The following is a 17559-nucleotide window of genomic DNA, read 5'->3' on the forward strand; positions in this document are numbered from 1 at the left end:
GCGTAAATAAATAAATATAAAATAAATGGGAAATAAATAAATAAACAAATAGTCTAAAAATATATAAATAAGTAAATAAATAAATAGAAAATAAATTGGAAATAAATAAATAAATAGTCTAAATATATAAATAAATCTATATATAAATAAGTAAATAAATAAACAAATAAATGCGTAAATAAATGAACAGAAAATAAATGGAAAATAAATAAATAAATAAATAGAAAACAAATGCATAAATAAATAAATAAAAAATGCTCACTACAACTTGTATAGAACTAGCCTATGGGATGTCAGTGACCAATGTATTGGTATGTTAGAGACATGTGGTACTCGTGAAAATTGTATAACCTCGCTGAACGTTAACCTCACTTTCCCCGCGCAGTATTAATTATTAAGAGCTGCGGTGTTTAGGGTACGTGCCTAACCCCAGTCAGGAAATGACTCGTTCAGGGAAACGCTCAGTGTGAGCTGTATTGCGGTATGTATAGTTTGAATCAGTTTTGACCTATCGACGCCAGTTTTGTCGTAACTGCGGAACAGTTCTAAGGTACGAATCCCGTATAGCGTGGTAGTGGAGTATGGCGTCTGCAGGAAGTAAAGATAATGATTGTGAATAGCCTGAAGCAGCAGTTCACGTACCTGACATGACAACAGCTTCGTTGAGGCGCTGGATACCGACTCCGGGGCCTGAAAAAAATGAAAATGTTAATATAAGTGCACCATATGCAGTGTAAGCTTTTCACGACGGTAATACAGGTTCCAATTTATTAAAATTCAAATGCAGTTTAACAAAAACATTGATTAACATTAAGAGAGAGATAGACGGATAGTCAAGACACAGACGGATAGTCAGGGACAAAGATAAGTAGCGGATAGTCAGAGACAGACGGATAGTCAGGGACAAAGATAAGTAGCGGATAGTCAGAGACAGACGGATAGTCAGGGACAAAGATAAGTAGCGGATAGTCAGAGACAGATGGATAAGTAGCGGAGAGTCAGAGACAGACGGATAGTCAGGAACAAAGATATGTAGCGGATAGTCAGGGACAAAGATAAGTAGCGGATAGTCAGGGACAAAGATAAGTAGCAGAGAGTCAGGGACAAATATAAGTAGCGGAGAGTCAGAGACAGACGGATAGTCAGGGACAAGATAAGTAGCGGAGAGTCAGGGACAAAGATAAGTAGCGGAGAGTCAGAGACAGACGGATAGTCAGGGACATAGATAAGTAGCGGATAGTCAGGGACAAAGATAAGTAGCGGATAGTCAGAGACAGACGGATAGTCAGGAACAAAGATAAGTAGCGGATAGTCAGAGACAGACGGATAGTCAGGGACATAGATAAGTAGCGGATAGTCAGGGACAAAGATAAGTAGCGGATAGTCAGACACAGACGGATAGTCAGGGACGCAGATAAGTAGCGGATAGTCAGAGACAGACGGATAGTCAGGGACATAGATAAGTAGCGGATAGTCAGGGACAAAGATAAGTAGCGGAGAGTCAGAGACAGAGGGATAGTCAGGGACAAAGATAAGTAGCGGATAGTCAGAGACAAAGATAAGTAGCGGAGAGTCAGAGACAGGCGGATAGTCAGGGACAAAGATAAGTAGCGGAGAGTCAGAGACAAAGATAAGTAACGGAGAGTCAGAGTTATACAGGATGAATATCGAAGTAAAAATTAAGTAGCGGATAGCCAGTGACAGGTGGATAATCAGAAACAAACAGATGAATAATCAGAAGCAGACAGATGAATAATCAGAAGCAGACAAACGAATAGTCAAAGACAGATAGGCAGACAGAGTCAGAGACTAATAGACGGATAGTCAGAGACAAACATTGATATAGATACATGGGCAAGCACACATAAACTGAAACAATTAGACAGACTGGCGGAGACATACGGACAAGCTAAACTGCAGTGATCGCCAAAAGCTGTGTCGCGAAACATGCCCCTGCCTCCACTCAAGCGTAACCATGGCATCATACCCCCACCCTCTGTTTACAGCCTTCACTTCGATATAAGTAAAGACATTTATCAGCAGCGGACGTACACATGTAATGTTACAAGTGTGTAGGATAATATGTTTCGATGTCTTTTCCAAAACAGACAATAAGTAAAAACTTAATTTTAAGGAGCATGGGAGGAAAAGTATTTATTTTGTGCAGATGGAAAAAATATGAGTTAATTTGTTGTAAAATTTTAAATGAAGTATAAAAGAACAATGTACGTTGTCATTTTTCTTGTTATGAAGACTACCACGCCCTTACCTGTAACTTGTATAATAGAAGAACAATAAAAAGTAACGGCTTCTATGTCTTAATAGGGGTAAAATACTTCGACGTTTTTTTGACGTATGTAGTGTAATTTGTATATTTAATTAATAAATAAACAATAAAAAGTATTGGCTTCTATGTTTTAATCGGTGTAAAATACTTCCACGTTTTTTTTCTATGTATGAGTGTAATTTGAATATTTTATTAATAAATAAACAATAAAAAATGTCGACTTCTATGTTCTAATCGGAGTAAAATACTTCAACGTTTTTTTTTAAGTATGTAGTGTAATTTACAACTTCGTGACCAGCCTGGTACGTTTTTCTAATTTCAAATTACTGCTGATGTAAAGTACACGCCCTTTCTGTGTTAAATAAGAAAATAAATTTATGTCATTTTATTAATAATACAAAAATAATTAATAGGAGGATAAAAAATTAACATGGAAAAAAGTGTGTATAGTTAATAAGTAGAAGAATATCATATTGCTTTCGTTTTTTGGTCACAGTCCGTCTCTGCACTGTTATTCACTGCGTTACCTGAGGAGATATCCACTCCACCCCCCTCCCTGCTATAGTGGGGCTTGCATTTCTATTACGTCACAATTTCGTGGTGTTTGGCAACCACTGAGCTAAAGGATCGACGCAGAGATGAATTTACGAACAGCCGGGCTAATGAACGATTATACAGGGTGTTTAAAAATACGGGGCATAATTTCAGGTATGTATTTCCCACATGTAGACAATCAAAATAGTTCATTACAACATGTGTCCGGAAATGCTTCATTTCCGAGTTATGGCCTTCACAACATTGAAATTCACCGGAACGTTTTTCTTTACGCAGGTCGTTGTCATTACAGAAGATGTTCAAAATGTCCACCTCCTGCTTGAATACAGACCTCACATCGATGTCTCATTGACCTGCGAACACGATCCCAAACTCCAGGAGTATTGCGTATGTCCTCAGAACATGCCACAATTCGATTCCGAAGGGATTCCAAATCAGGCACCGGAGACGAATAAACCAATGATTTTAAATGGCCCCACAAGAAGAAATCGAGAGGGTTCAGATCAGGTGAGCGTGGAGGCCAAGCAATTGGGCCACCTCTACCTATCCAGCGATCAGGAAACCTTCGATCCAAGTACCGGCGTGGCGTACGACTGTGAGCGCCATCATGCAAGAAGTGAATGTGTTGACGATTGATCAGTGGAGTGTCTTCTAAAACATGAGGTATGGTGTTTTCCAGGAAGTTTGTGTACACCTGCCCCATAAGTCTGTTTACAAGTACATGGGGTCCAACTAGTCGATCACCAATGATACCGGCCCACATGTTGAGGGAGAACCGCACCTGGTGATGAGATGGAACAGTTGCACGTGGGTTTTCATACGCCCATACATGCTGATTGTGGAAATTTGTTATGCCATCTCGTGTGAACTGTGCTTCATCTGTGAATAATACTAAGGCAGGAAAGTTCGGATTTACACCACACTGCTGCAAGAACCACTGACCGTCTCCTTTGACGGCAACGACCTGCGGAAAGAAAAACGTTCCGGTGAATTTCAATGTTGTGAAGGCCATAACTCGGAAATAAAGCATTTCCGGACACATGTTGTAATGAACTATTTTGATTGTCTACTGGCCAGTTACTTTATGGTGACAGCTTTGGCCTGGCGACGCAGTGGTTTGGGCGAGTTCACTGTTTGTTCGAAGGGGTGCGTTACCGGTCACATCTCGGGAGCGTTAGTGTGGGCGTACATCGCGCTAAGGACGTACTACACCACCACCGTCTTGTGTATTGCAATTTAGTGTGTTTGTTACGTACATTTCATTTAGTTACTTAAATAATTGTAGTGCTTCTGTTTTGTATTGTTTAGTATGTAGTATTTATTGTCTAGATTCACTGCTATTTTCTGTCTGTGAAAATGCTGCCTGTTAGAAGCAAACTGAAAGGTCGGGTATTGCATTCGCAGTCGCGAGAAGTCGTGAGCAACGTGTAGCGCTTTATGAAGATAGCGTCGGAAGAAAAAACGTAACAAATGTTGGAAAACTTGTAGCAGAGTTTACCGCTGTCTGAGAGCTGTGTTAGCCAAATAATAAGGGAGACTAAAGACATTGATAATCGGCGCCAAAATCAACTGTGGATAACTTTAATGAAGCTGTCATAAGACAAACCAAAGCACGAGTTTTATATTTCACAGAACAGCGGCCCACACTTAAAAAAAAATATATATATATATTATTGAAATTGAAAGACTATCGACTTTCAGGGAGGTATCTCGACTTTGAGGAAAGTTATTATGAAATTAGGATTTCATTAGAAAAAAAAACACAAAATAATAGCTAAATTCTGGTGGAGCATCACAGCATTAGGGCCAAAAGTTTGCAGTATTTGAGGAAAATAAAGTAGTACAGGGAAGAAGGCCGCTCCATCTTTTACATGGATGATGATGATGATGATGATGATGATGATGATGATGATGATGATGATGATGATAGGAAAGGTAACAGTGAAGCACTGATGAACATTACCGGTATTTCCGCATGAGTATATTTCATTGTTAATTAGTGATTGACTGTTAAATATAGTGATTCGATTGTTGCTCATTGTATTTCCATATTAGTGTTTATTAGTGACTATTGTTCCGGAGTATGAAGTGAACACAGTGACAGGAGCTCAAAATTATGCAGACGCTGCAACGTGAAACTTCATTTCTGATATGACTGTATTTCCCTCCCTCCATTCGCTCCGTCTCGGATCGGTCTCCCTCCCACAGTCGAACCTTCTCCTCTCTCGCGTCGACGAGCCGTCGCCATAAAGTAACTGGGCTGTACATGTAGGAAATACATACCTGAAATTATGCCCCGTATTTTTTAAACATCTTCTATAGGCAGAAAGTAGTTTTTCGCTATCAGAGATTAGTTGTTCGCTAGTCCACTTCACTCGGCTAAGATAGCCTACTTTAACGACTGATTGATTCCAGAGCCCACGGAACACAACACTGCGACTTTATGGGCATTCAGATGAATTGCAGCGACGTATAAACTGCGTTACGCAGCGCACACCTTCACTCCCACGGGATGACATTTATGAAGAGGTTCCGGCACGAATTAAAACAACCCGCCAGGCATCGCACGGCGGGGCTTGATGGAGCGGGGCAGCAGTCTATAAAACAGTCGGTCTTTGTGCACTTTGCCAACACCTACAGTAAATCCACTGGGCTGTGAACCCGGAAATTGGAACAGGAAGATTAATGCGATATCCTTACGGCGGCGTCCTAATTATTTAGCGCGGCCAGCTGCACACTGTAATGGATTCGGGGAGAGTGTCACCGCGCCTTCAATGGCAAAGACTGCTGCTCCACGTTCATTAAACATGTATCACGTTTGTTCCAGAATTGGCGTTCCTTGGGGCCGAAGCATCCAAACGATCGTTCGTACCAGGGGCGAATGCTAGTCACGAAAGTTAGGCTTGCTTTTTTATTCATAGGGGAAGATGGGAGGATACGATAATTCATAATTAATAAAAATAACACACCCACATAAATAATATATTTCAGGATGCTGGCTTCAAGCCTTACCTTCTTCCAACATAGGCACCTTAATGGATAATACGTCCTTTGAGATTGCTATTGCCATAAGGCTTGGTGTTAAAATTTGTTTTCCACGCAAATGTATTTGTGGTGCAGATGTCGATTCTTCTGGCCTCAAAAATTCTGGACGATTTTCCAGACACGTCATGATTAACGACATCATTAAAAGGGCCCTAATTTCCGCTGGTTTTCCTACCATTCTAGAATCCATTGGCATAAATCGTTCCGATGGCAAACGTCCAGATGGCTTAACTTTAACACCATGGTCCAAAGGCAAATCACTTTTATGGGATGCCACTTGTTATAACACCTTCGCTTCTTCTTATTTGCCCAAAACTTCCAAACTCGCTGGGTCAGCCGCTGCATCTGCTGTGACAATTAAACGCAATAAGTATCTCGATCTTCTGGATAGATATACTTTTGTCGTTTTCGCCGTAGAATCTATGGGCCCATGGTGTTCCGGGGCGAAGTTGTTAACTTCTGATGTCGGCAAGTATTTATCAGCACTTAACGGTGACTCTCGTTCTACGGCTTTCCTTCGCCAAAGAATTAGTACCTATTGCCATTCAACGAGGGAACGCTGTAAGTGTTATGGGGACTTTTCCAGAATCTAAATCGTTGGAAGAAATATTTTATTTCGTGTACAGCTGTAGAGAGTATTTCGCATCCTTCAGTTTTGTTGCTAATTTCTAGTTTGTCCCTTACTCAATTGTTTAATTTAATTTCAAAATTGAATTAAAGTTTATTTTGTATATTCGGAAAATGTAAACAATGTAATAAAAAGTAAATAATTTTGGATATGGATGTACTGTATATTGTATGATTCAATATTGTTGCTATTTTGTGCTAGTTGTATTATACTGGAGACATTATACATGCACAAAATATTTGAATATAATATACCTATTTACTTTTATTACTGTGTATTAAAAATGTATCTATTTCATAATAATGAAATCATTATGAGTCGTGGATCATATTCGCTTATCAGATGTAGAAGTTCGATATAATATAACAAACATGGCCAACAAAACAGTTTATTTAGTTTTTTCGACCTGCCAACCAATGCACATTGTTGTATTGAGCTGCACTGAACGAGCGCACATATTCTCTATAATGTCTGTCTTCTCTTGAACAGTCCTTCGGGAAAATGGATTTAATAATAAGGTTTTAATAATACATGCATTCCGCTCATACAATTACATTGCACTCGCAAATCACAGCACATTCCCGCTGTCAATACTGCTCTGTGTAACGTTAAATAGTCGTTGGTGTAGCTCTCGGACCAGAGCTTCAAACAACACATAACAGAAGCATGTGCACCTAGGATGGACCAAGGAGGAAGGCACTTGCGCGCGCATCATATTCTCGCTATTTCTACGTCTTTCCTGTAGCTCCGAGAAACGAGCAAGCGTTGTGATACTTGCGGTGTGCAACCTGCGGATGGTATTACGCCTGTACAATATTCCAAAAATCAATATAAATTCTAATGTACGTAATCCCATTTTGAGAAATACACATTCTACGAAAATATTGGGCTTGCGCAGCAAGCATAGCATGCCCTGAGAAATCGCCCCTGGTTCGTACTCCATACAATGCCACATTCCACACAAAGCATTTCACTAGTCTCTTCCTTAGTAGGGGAGAAGTGGGTACAGTAAGACAGGGAGAACAGTGAGACTTTTTTTATTAGATAGTAAATTTTTATGTTGAGAGGTTGGTAATAGTGGAGTTGTATGTTGCATGAATAAAGTAACAGTAATTTCATATTCGATTTGATTCTAGTTATAAAGGTGAGTGATGAAAAAATAATTCGTAATTTTTCACTCTAAAAGTAAAATTTTGGCTTGTGTTTAATGAAGGTTATATTGGATATACCAATGAGTTATAAATATGAATGTTTTGTTACCTAATACTATGGTATTTGAGATTGTCTTTGGCAAAGTTTCATCTTTCTTGTTTTAATGTTGAAGTGATGGCGTCATTTCTAAATGAATTATGCGTAAAGGGAACAGTGAGACATGCCATTGAAGGGTACACTGAGACGTCTCACTGTTCCCATGTACCAATGATTTGCAAAAACAAACTGTAATTATATTACATTTACCAGTAACTAACATTAAAAATGAACATACTAGTAACCAATTTAGGAACTGTAGCTTAAAATAATAATGAATACATTACATTATAATGGTTTCATAAATAAAAAAATATTCACAAAATTTAAGAAAATGTTAAAAAATAATAAAGAATTACATTAAATTCTTATAATTATAAGCTTTGTTGTCACCAAAAATTCATTTAATTTTTTCGCAGAAGTTTGAAATGTCATGAAAAATTCACTTTTCCAATGTTCCAGATGTTTCAATGGTTTCGAAGTCAGACATCAAAATGATTCTAAATAAACCTACAAAACATGTCAAGATAAAGAGCTTTCTTTTCTTTTGAAATAAATGTAAATCATTTCAATGTCCGTTAATAGACACTGTAGTGTCTCACTGTACCATCCTGAATGGGAACAGTGAGACATTTGCATTTTTTTTACAAACACGTATTGTATATTAAGTCCTTTATCTATTAACATTTTTGTTTATGTATTATTGTACTCCATGTTTTAATGTCTATTTCTATTGCACTTGATTTTAAAAATACTTGAATTATCACTTGCATACATATGTCTTAATATTTTGTCTCACTGTACCCACTTCTCCCCTACTTATCTCAAAGGTCCGCAGAAGATGCTCCTTTTTCTATTAAAGGTTTCCTTTGCCATTGCTATTCTTCTTTTGAGTTCCTGACAGCAGCTCTTGTTGCTGCTTACAGTACAGTAAGGTCCGAAAGTCTTGTCCCCCCCCTTTGTTTGTATGTTGAAAAAAATATGTTTTATTTAACGACGCTCGCAACTGCAGAGGTTATATCAGCGTCGCCGGATGTGCCGGAATTTTGTCCCGCAGGAGTTCTTTTACATGCCAGTAAATCTACTGACATGAGCCTGTCGCATTTAAGCACACTTAAATGCCATCGACCTGGCCCGGGATCGAACCCGCAACCATGGGCATAGAAGGCCAGTGCTATACCAACTCGCCACCCAGGTCGACTTGTATGTTGATGTGCATCCATTTTGAACATGTCGTAGCAGATGTGTGACATTGGTTGATACTTTGCTCTACAGTATGCCATTAGGAAAGTCCAGGAGAACAGAGAGGGTTTGGAATTGAACGGGTTACATCAGCTGCTTGTCTATGCGGATGACGTGAATATGTTAGAAAATCCACAAACGATTAGGGAAAATACGGGAATTTACTGGAGGCAAGTAAAGAGATAGGAATGGAAGTAAATCCCGAAAAGACAAAGTATATGATTATGTCCCGTAACGAGAATATTGTACGAAATGGAAATATAAAAATTGGAAATTTATCTTTTGAAGAGGTGGAGAAGTTCAAATATCTGGGAGCAACAGTAACAAATATAAATGATACACGGGAGGAAATTAAACACAGAATAAATATGGGAAATGCCTGTTATTATTCGGTTGAGAAACTTTTATCATCCAGTCTGCTGTCGAAAAATATGAAAGTTATTACCGGTTGTCCTGTATGGTTGTGAAACTTGGACTCTCACTTTGAGAGAGGAACAGGGATTAAGGGTGTTTGAGAATAAGGTTCTTAGGAAAATATTTGGGGCTAAAAGGGAGAAAGTTACACAACACAGAACTGCACGGATTATATTCTTCACCTGACATAATTAGTAACATTAAATCCAGACGTTTGAGATGGGCAGGGCATGTAGCACGTATGGGCGAATCCAGAAATGCATATAGAATGTTAGTTGGGAGGCCGGAGGGGAAAAGACCTTTAGGGAGGCCGAGACGTAGATGGGAAGATAATGTTAAAATGGATTTGAGGGAGGTGGGATATGATGATAGAGAATGGATTAATCTTGCTCAGGATAGGGACCAATGGCGGGCTTATGTGAGGGCAGCAATGAACCTCCGGGTTCCTTAAAAGCCAGTAAGTAAGTAAGTACACATTCTGTTACATGGCGATATGCCATCTGCAACAAAGGTATCTACAGATGTTTGCACTTAGTCTATACGCCTGGAGAGTAGGTCACATACCACACGGACAAGCAGAGAAGTTGCCTGTAGAGCATGGCGTTGTCACCCGAAATTCCGGTACTTTCTGACTACTAGTATTAGTATCCTTAGGTGTGGGGCTCAGTTAAAGAGGTGGATACCAAACAGGCCTAAGTCCAAATGAAAAGTTATGAGTACAGTGACAAAAAAAGTAATAAAATAAATTTGACGCCCTTAGATCCGTTTGAAAAAGACATAATCAGACATTAAGTCAGCACTTAGGAGAATCTGTTAAATAAACTTAGCGTGAATAAAACAATTTAAAATCTTAAACAAAGGACTTAGGACACTTTAGAATCCACCTCTTCAATTGGGATAAATCAGTCTAATCGGCTTAAAAGCAGCCCCAGATATAACGCAGAAGCTATTTCTTTCTTTCGTATGACAACTAAAGGCTCATTCACAATAAAAATTAAACATAACGTAAGCGTTAACTTAAAAATGTAAACGTTACGGTAAAATCAAGAAGTCATACCATCATTCACGATGGGAACATAAACATAACCGCAAAGATACTTGGTAACCATGGAAACATAACAACGACGCCATTTCCTCACATTCTGTCGTATACTTCAGCTCTCCACGATTGTGTACTGTTTGCAAATCAAGTAAGCATAAGCATGAAAGTTTGGAGTTTGCAAACTTTCATGTTAACGTCTAACGGCAATGTTAATGTCAGTGTTTATGGGAATCATTGTGAATGATCCCATTTCGTAACCTGGCCGCAAACGTCTGTTTTTATGTTACCCGGCTATGTTTAATTTTCATTGTGAATGGCCCTTAACATTTTATTAAAGTGGTGTCCATCTGGATTCTCACATTTCTGGCCTTTTTTTATTAAAACTGATATCCACACTCAAGAGTTCTAAATATTTCCGTAATGCATGTTATTTCTCTTCTGATATTGTTTTTAATTTCTAAGAATTGGGAGCTGGAGGAGACGAGCTCGGGACGGAGAAGATTGGAGACATCGATTGAAGGAGGTCAAGGCCAAGATGGGGCTGTAGCGCCATTATGGAAGGATGGGCGGTTTCTAATTTCTTCTATAATTTTCGTGTTCTCCCTGTGTACTCTAATTTATAAGGCTTTAGGATGTATAAAGCATGACGCCTTAGACTTCAGCTGTAGTCTATCAGTAGACGGAAATTCATAATTAAAAATGTGATAAAAAATTGAATCACGCAACGTAATTTTTACGCACGCAAAGAATAAAAGCAACTACAAATTTTAAGAATGTACGCCTCAGTGAGGTTTGTCCTCGCATCCAGGCGTTTAATAAGTGATTATAATTTTCTTCACAGAGATTCTATTAAAACTGACTCGTGTTGACTCGGATTCTCACCTCGGGAGTTGACGTGATCGAAGGAGCCCCCTTCTCGAAATCCGCTGCTGCCGTCGTCCTGTTCAGGGCGGAAGACTGGGTTGAGATTGCATCGCTGTCCTGGGAACAGCAAATAAAAGGTGTCGAGGTTAAGCGGAGATTAACTGCCTTCTCCCGCAGTGCGCCAATTCTGAATTTGCTTATTTCTCAGAAACTACGGAAGATATCGCACTGATATTTTTATAGGATGAACAAACAAGGTTTCTAAGCAAACTGACGCCGATGTTATCAATAAAATGTAAGTTCTAAATAAAGATTTAAGTTTTAAAAATTTATTTATTTATTTTTTATGTATGTATTTATGTATTTATTTATTCATTTATTTACTTAGTTACTTAGTTATTTATTTATTTAATACTTTACACTTGAGCTACATTAGTTACTTAGTTACTTACTTACTTATTTATTTATTTATTTATTTATTTATTTATTTATTTATTTATTTATTTATTTATTTACATATTCATTTAATACTTTACACTTGCACTACATTAGGCATTGCAGCCCGAAAGAGCAGAAGCTCGTGCTCGGGCGCAGTTCAGATCAATTATACAAAATATATCACAAAATTAAGAGAGTTCATTGAGCACAATAACATTAATAAATGGTAAAATACATACAGCATGTAATAATAGGGTCTATATACAAATATAAAATACAAAAGTACATGAATATTACAGTATCAATTTTTAACTCAATTAGCTTAAACAATTAAGTAATTAATCTGATTTGTTTCTTAAATCTATGTGTGTTAAGTGTACTTAATTAATGTATTATATATTTTGGGTCCAAAATTCATGCTGTGTTTTAATCCAGCAGTTGTGTGGCATTTGGGAGTATTTAGAAAGAAACTGTAGTTTTGTCTCGTATGGTATTCATGAGGATTAAATTTAAATTTATTGTGATCTTTATGGAAGTAAATCAGCAATGTTTGTTTATAAATTTGTTCCAGATTTGATACACCAAATTACTGAAAAATTAATTTTTTTGGGTAATCAAAAGGTTCATATAGACAAATTTTGATCATTCTTTTTTGGAGCAAATTTAAAGGATGGAGAGTCGATAAATAATGTTCATATTTTGTTATTTTTATGCAAATACCTATTTTCTCAGAAACTATAATTTATAGAAGAATGATATTTTAAATACACGTTGATAACAATACATTCATTAAACAACAAGTGATGTATGCCCATTAGTTCGATCAGAAAAACATATTTTAGGTAAGAAATAAGAAAATATAATCAACATTATTTTAAAAGATATCTTTTTTTTTTTCTTTTTTACAACTTGAATTTCTTGATAAATTTGCTTCAGTTTCCACGGAAACCTTGTATCTTTATACTATAAAAATTCAGTACGATACCTTCTCAGGAACTATAATTTATAGAAGAATGAAATTTTAAATGCACATTGATAACAATACATTCATTAAATGAACGTACAATAAGTGGTGTATGCCCATTAGTTCGATCGGAAAGAAATATTTTAGGTAAGAAATAAGAAAATATAATCAACATTATTTTAAAAGATCAAATCTTTTTATTTTTTATTTATTTATTTTTTTAAACTTGAATTTCTTGATAAATTTTCTTCAGTTTCCATGGAAACCTTGTATTTTTATCCTATAAAAATTCAGTACGATACCTTCTCAGGAACTATAATTTATAGAAGAATGAAATTTTAAGTACACGTTGATAACAATAGATTAATTAAATGAGTGTACAGTAAATGGTGTATGTCTATTAGTTCGATCAGAAAAAAATATTTGAGATAAGAAATAAGAAAATATAATCAAAATTATTTTAAAAGATCAATTTTTTTTGCAACTTGAATTTCTTGATAATTTGCTCCAGTTTGCATAGAAACCTTGTATCTTTATCCTATAAAAATTCAGTACGATACCTTCAGTAGTTTCTGAGATAGCCTAATGAGTCATTAAACAGTAAAATTTAACGTTGACGGTATAGGGTAGTTAATCTCTTCTTAAGAAAGAAATCATTGGCAAGCTATAAACTTTATTGCTAGGAGAACAATGTTTATATTCTAGTTGGTTATTCAACGACACTTTATCAACTACTGGGTTATTTAGCTCGATCGGATTGGTGGTAGTGAGATGGTATTTGGCGAGAGGAGGCCGAGGATTCGCCATAGATTACCTGACATTCGCCATACAGGTGGGAAAGGAAGCTTTTAATAGAAAAAGGGGCGTCTTCTGCGGACCTCCTGAAAAGGAACTAAGGAAGAGGCTAGTGAAGTGCTTTATATGGAGTATGGCATAGTACGAGGGTAGAAACATGGATATCATGACGAAGTGAAGAGAAGCGAATAGAAGCATTTAAAATGTGGATGTGGAGAAGGATGTAGCGTGTGAAATGGCATATTCTGTTAATACCGAACAAAAGAAGGTTGGAAAACGAATTACTGCAAACTAAGTTCACATACGTTCGCCGGTTTAGCTCTGTGATAGCGTGCCTTCCTCCAGACTAACCGGCCCGGGTTCGATTCCCGGCGGGATCAGAAATTTTCATGTAAAATTTCTACCTCGGGACTAGAAAATATGGCGGTGCACAATTTCTAACCACTAGATTGTGCACCAATATTCCTGGGTTAAATCCCAAATCTCTCCGCAGGGCGTAAGACATATGTCACTGTTGATAGTGATTCGTCCGTCGGACGGGGACGTTAAGACTGGCGGACCCCTTGGTGCTATTCGACAGGAGTAGGCTACGTGCTGATACCGGGTTTCCCCTTCTCCCTTTCTCATCTTCATCTTCATCATCATCCTCACCCATTTTTACACTACACTTACACGAACACTTACACGTACACTCACCCTAATACACGACATAACTCTTCACAGATAGACATCACGTACAGAGTGGCCCGCCGAAGTGCTGTGCAAGTAGAAAAATGGGTCACAGTTCTGCCGTTTATTCGCAATATGCGGAACCCGAATCACGTAAAGTGAAGTGGGTAGGAATTGCATGCATACAGACATAGCCTACATACATACATACATACATACATACATACATACATACATACATACATACATACATACATACATATGAACATAAAAATAGCGAAGGCATTTAGAACACTTTCATATGACGCCTCATGTGTAATAGCAGGAGTTCTTCCAATTCGTCTAGTCATAGAAGAAAAGGTCAGAATTTATAGAGCCACCCACAAAAACATGGAGTACGATGCACCTCTGGAAGTGATTCACTGGCCACACCCAGCTGAAGAACCACTCATAAGAGCGCCTATGGAGGATACGGCAAACAAAATAGATATATACACGGATGGAAGTAAAATCGGAGGAAAAGTTGGAGCTGCTGCGGTCATAATCCAAAACGACATGGTCATCCACCGATCCAAATACAAACTGCATGAAAAATGTTCTAACAATCAGGCAGAACAAATAGCAATCTTGAAGGCACTACAACATATTGAGAATGTAGAAATAACAGAAGAAACAGAGAATATTGCAATAGTTAACACAGACTGCAAAGTGACACTGCACACTTTACAGAACAAAAATAAACATAATCCAATAATTGAAAATATAAAGAAAGAATTGAAAAAATTGGAGAGACAGCAATGGACAGTTCTCTTTAGGTGGGTGAAGGCCCATGTCGAAATAGTAGGGAATGAGATAGCTGACCGTCTTGCCAAACAAGCCGCCATAGAAGATGAAGGGGAAATAGCTTATAACAAAATACCGAGAGATACCATAGTAACAGAAGAGAGAGAAAAGACCTTAAGAAAATGGCAAGAGCAGTGGACTATCTCAACTAAGGGCGCAATAACGAAATCATTCTTCCCATCAATTAAAGATAGATTGAAGATAAATTTACCTGTCGGGGCAGAATTTACTTCTATTGTGACAGGTCACGGCTTCACAAGATCGTACCTTCACAGATTCAAGATTATTCCAACTCCAACGTGCCCTTGCAGACTAAAAGAAGAGCAGACAGTCAACCATATAATATTAAGATGTGCCACACTGATAAAAGAAAGAAGAATCCTACGAGCTAGTATAATACGCACAGGTCAAACCTGGCCTCCACCTTTTGATCAGTTCACAACAGCATACCTCAAAAGCTTCAGAAAATTTATAAAATCCATAGAATTTGGCAAAATGTAACAGAAATTGAAATTAGAAATAATATTAACAATGATGGTAACCTAAAATATAAGAAGTACAATTAGGCAACACTTGTATCTATAAGAATTTCAAAATCGGAATCAAAATTGTAAATATCTTGTTCTCATAAATTATGTAACTAATTATTGTAATATTTTATGTAAAGCATGTAGTATTACTCCAATGTAATGGAGCATGCTGATATACAAAAAAAAAATATATATATATACATACATACATACATACATAGGCCTACATGATTTCACATAATGTGGTTCAAAGAAAACACAAAGAAATATAAAATTTGGAACTCTAGAAATTTAGGTGGAACATTTCATGTCCACACCTGTGGAGTAAAGGGTTAGCGCGTCTGGCCGCGAAACCAGGTGGCACGGGTTTGATTCCCGGTCGGGGCAGGTTACCTGGTTGAGGTTTTTTTCCGGGGTTTTCCCTCAACCTAATATGAGCAGATGCTGGGTAACTTTCGGTGCTGGACCCCGGACTCATTTCACCGGCATTATCACCTTCACCTCATCCAGACGCTTAATAACCTAAGATGTTGGTAAAGCGTCGTAAAATAACCTACTTAAAACATTTCATAGGGTCAATTTTCCCTCATTATCTGCATAACGTGACTGCTTGAACCTGAGATTGCAATTCTGGATCTAAGTTACTTATGTATTAGGTCAGATTCTTACCTCGGGAGTTGACGTTATCATCGACGACGCCCCCTTCACGAAGTCTGCAGGCAACGCGCTGCTAAGGATGGGGGATGGGGTTAGGGTCACATCGCTCTCCTAGAACAGACAATACACAAACATGCTTTGTCATTACACATTTAAACAAATGGAAAATACGGTATGTATACAGACTAAAGAGAGTGGACGGAAATCTACTGTACCAAGCTTTGATTCGACGAAAAGCAGTATGAATTCCCAACCTTTCAGAGTGGGAAAATTTATGGCAAAAGCTCGACAGTCGAGGTGGAGCTGGCCGTGGGGGAGGGGGCCGAGAAAACAAGGGGAAGAGTTATTAATTATTATTGGAATGATGAAGTAATTAGTGGATAATGTTATTTTTGTATTTATTGTGTCTTTTTTTTCTATTTGTATTTTATCGCGTGTGTATGTTTTTTTATGTATTACCTTTATATTTATTAGTTGGATTATTTCGTGCAGTCTCAATAAGGAATTGAATTGTTTATATATATATATATATATATATATATATATGTTTCACTGTGTCTTTTCTCTCTCTCTTTTCATATCTTACATTTATTTTATTTTTATTATTTTTGTGAAATTTGGTTTGAAGTTAGATTAGTTGTAACTGTGATAATTAATGATAACGGTAGTAATAATAATAACTGTTGTTTCACTATTTTATTATTAGTAGTATTATTTTTGTTTTCTTTGAAGATTCAAACTGTGCATAGTTACAGCACGAATGGCCGTATGAGCTCGTGCGAAGGATCTTGTGTACATGAGTTTGTATAATTTATCATGCATCAATAAATGCATCTATCTGTCTGTCTGTCTACCTACCTACCTACCTACCTACCTACCTACCTACCTACCTACCTACCTACCTACCTACCTACCTACCTACCTACCTACCTACCTACCTACCTACCTACCTATCTATCTATCTATCTATCTATCTATCTATCTATCTATCTATCTATCTATCTATCTATCTATCTATCTATCTATCTATCTATATGTTTAAAAAAGCAGAAAGTTTACCCAAGTGAATTGTTGTTTAAACATTTCACAGTTTTCAACATTAAACAAATGTATTATTCTATTTTATTAAAGTATTTTCATAGAAATTATACTTTTCTGTATTTAAATATTTGTAACTATTGTTCCTTTAAAAGAAACATTTTGTGTTTAAATATTTGTAACTATTGTTCTTCTAAAGAAATATTTTGTGTTTAAATATTTGAAGAGTCCACTACAAGAATGATGGATGTCATTTGGAATACATTTTGCAGGAGAAGCAATTGAAAGTTTTTAATGCTT

General features: G+C 37.2%; 1 protein-coding gene across 5 annotated transcripts in view; it reads right to left on the bottom strand.

The window, feature by feature from the left end:
• LOC138694994 (inositol 1,4,5-triphosphate receptor associated 1-like) overlaps positions 1–17559 on the bottom strand; it is a 383890-nt gene that overhangs the window by 109182 nt on the left and 257149 nt on the right. For 4 of the 5 annotated variants that reach the window (XR_011331033.1, XM_069819250.1, XM_069819249.1 and 1 more), the window contains exons 3-5: positions 16234–16332; positions 11344–11442; positions 643–690 (exon numbers count right to left, since the gene is read on the bottom strand). Coding sequence is in view for 4 of the 5 variants with exons in the window: in XM_069819250.1 (XP_069675351.1) it covers positions 643–690; positions 11344–11442; positions 16234–16332 (246 nt within the window). In the remaining variant the exon portion in view is untranslated. The remainder of the gene's footprint in view (positions 1–642; positions 691–11343; positions 11443–16233; positions 16333–17559) is intronic. The other variant, XM_069819251.1, reaches the window with a different exon arrangement.

The sequence above is a fragment of the Periplaneta americana genome, chromosome 2 (genome assembly GCF_040183065.1).
Source record: "Periplaneta americana isolate PAMFEO1 chromosome 2, P.americana_PAMFEO1_priV1, whole genome shotgun sequence".
Classification (NCBI taxonomy): Eukaryota; Metazoa; Arthropoda; class Insecta; order Blattodea; family Blattidae; genus Periplaneta; species Periplaneta americana.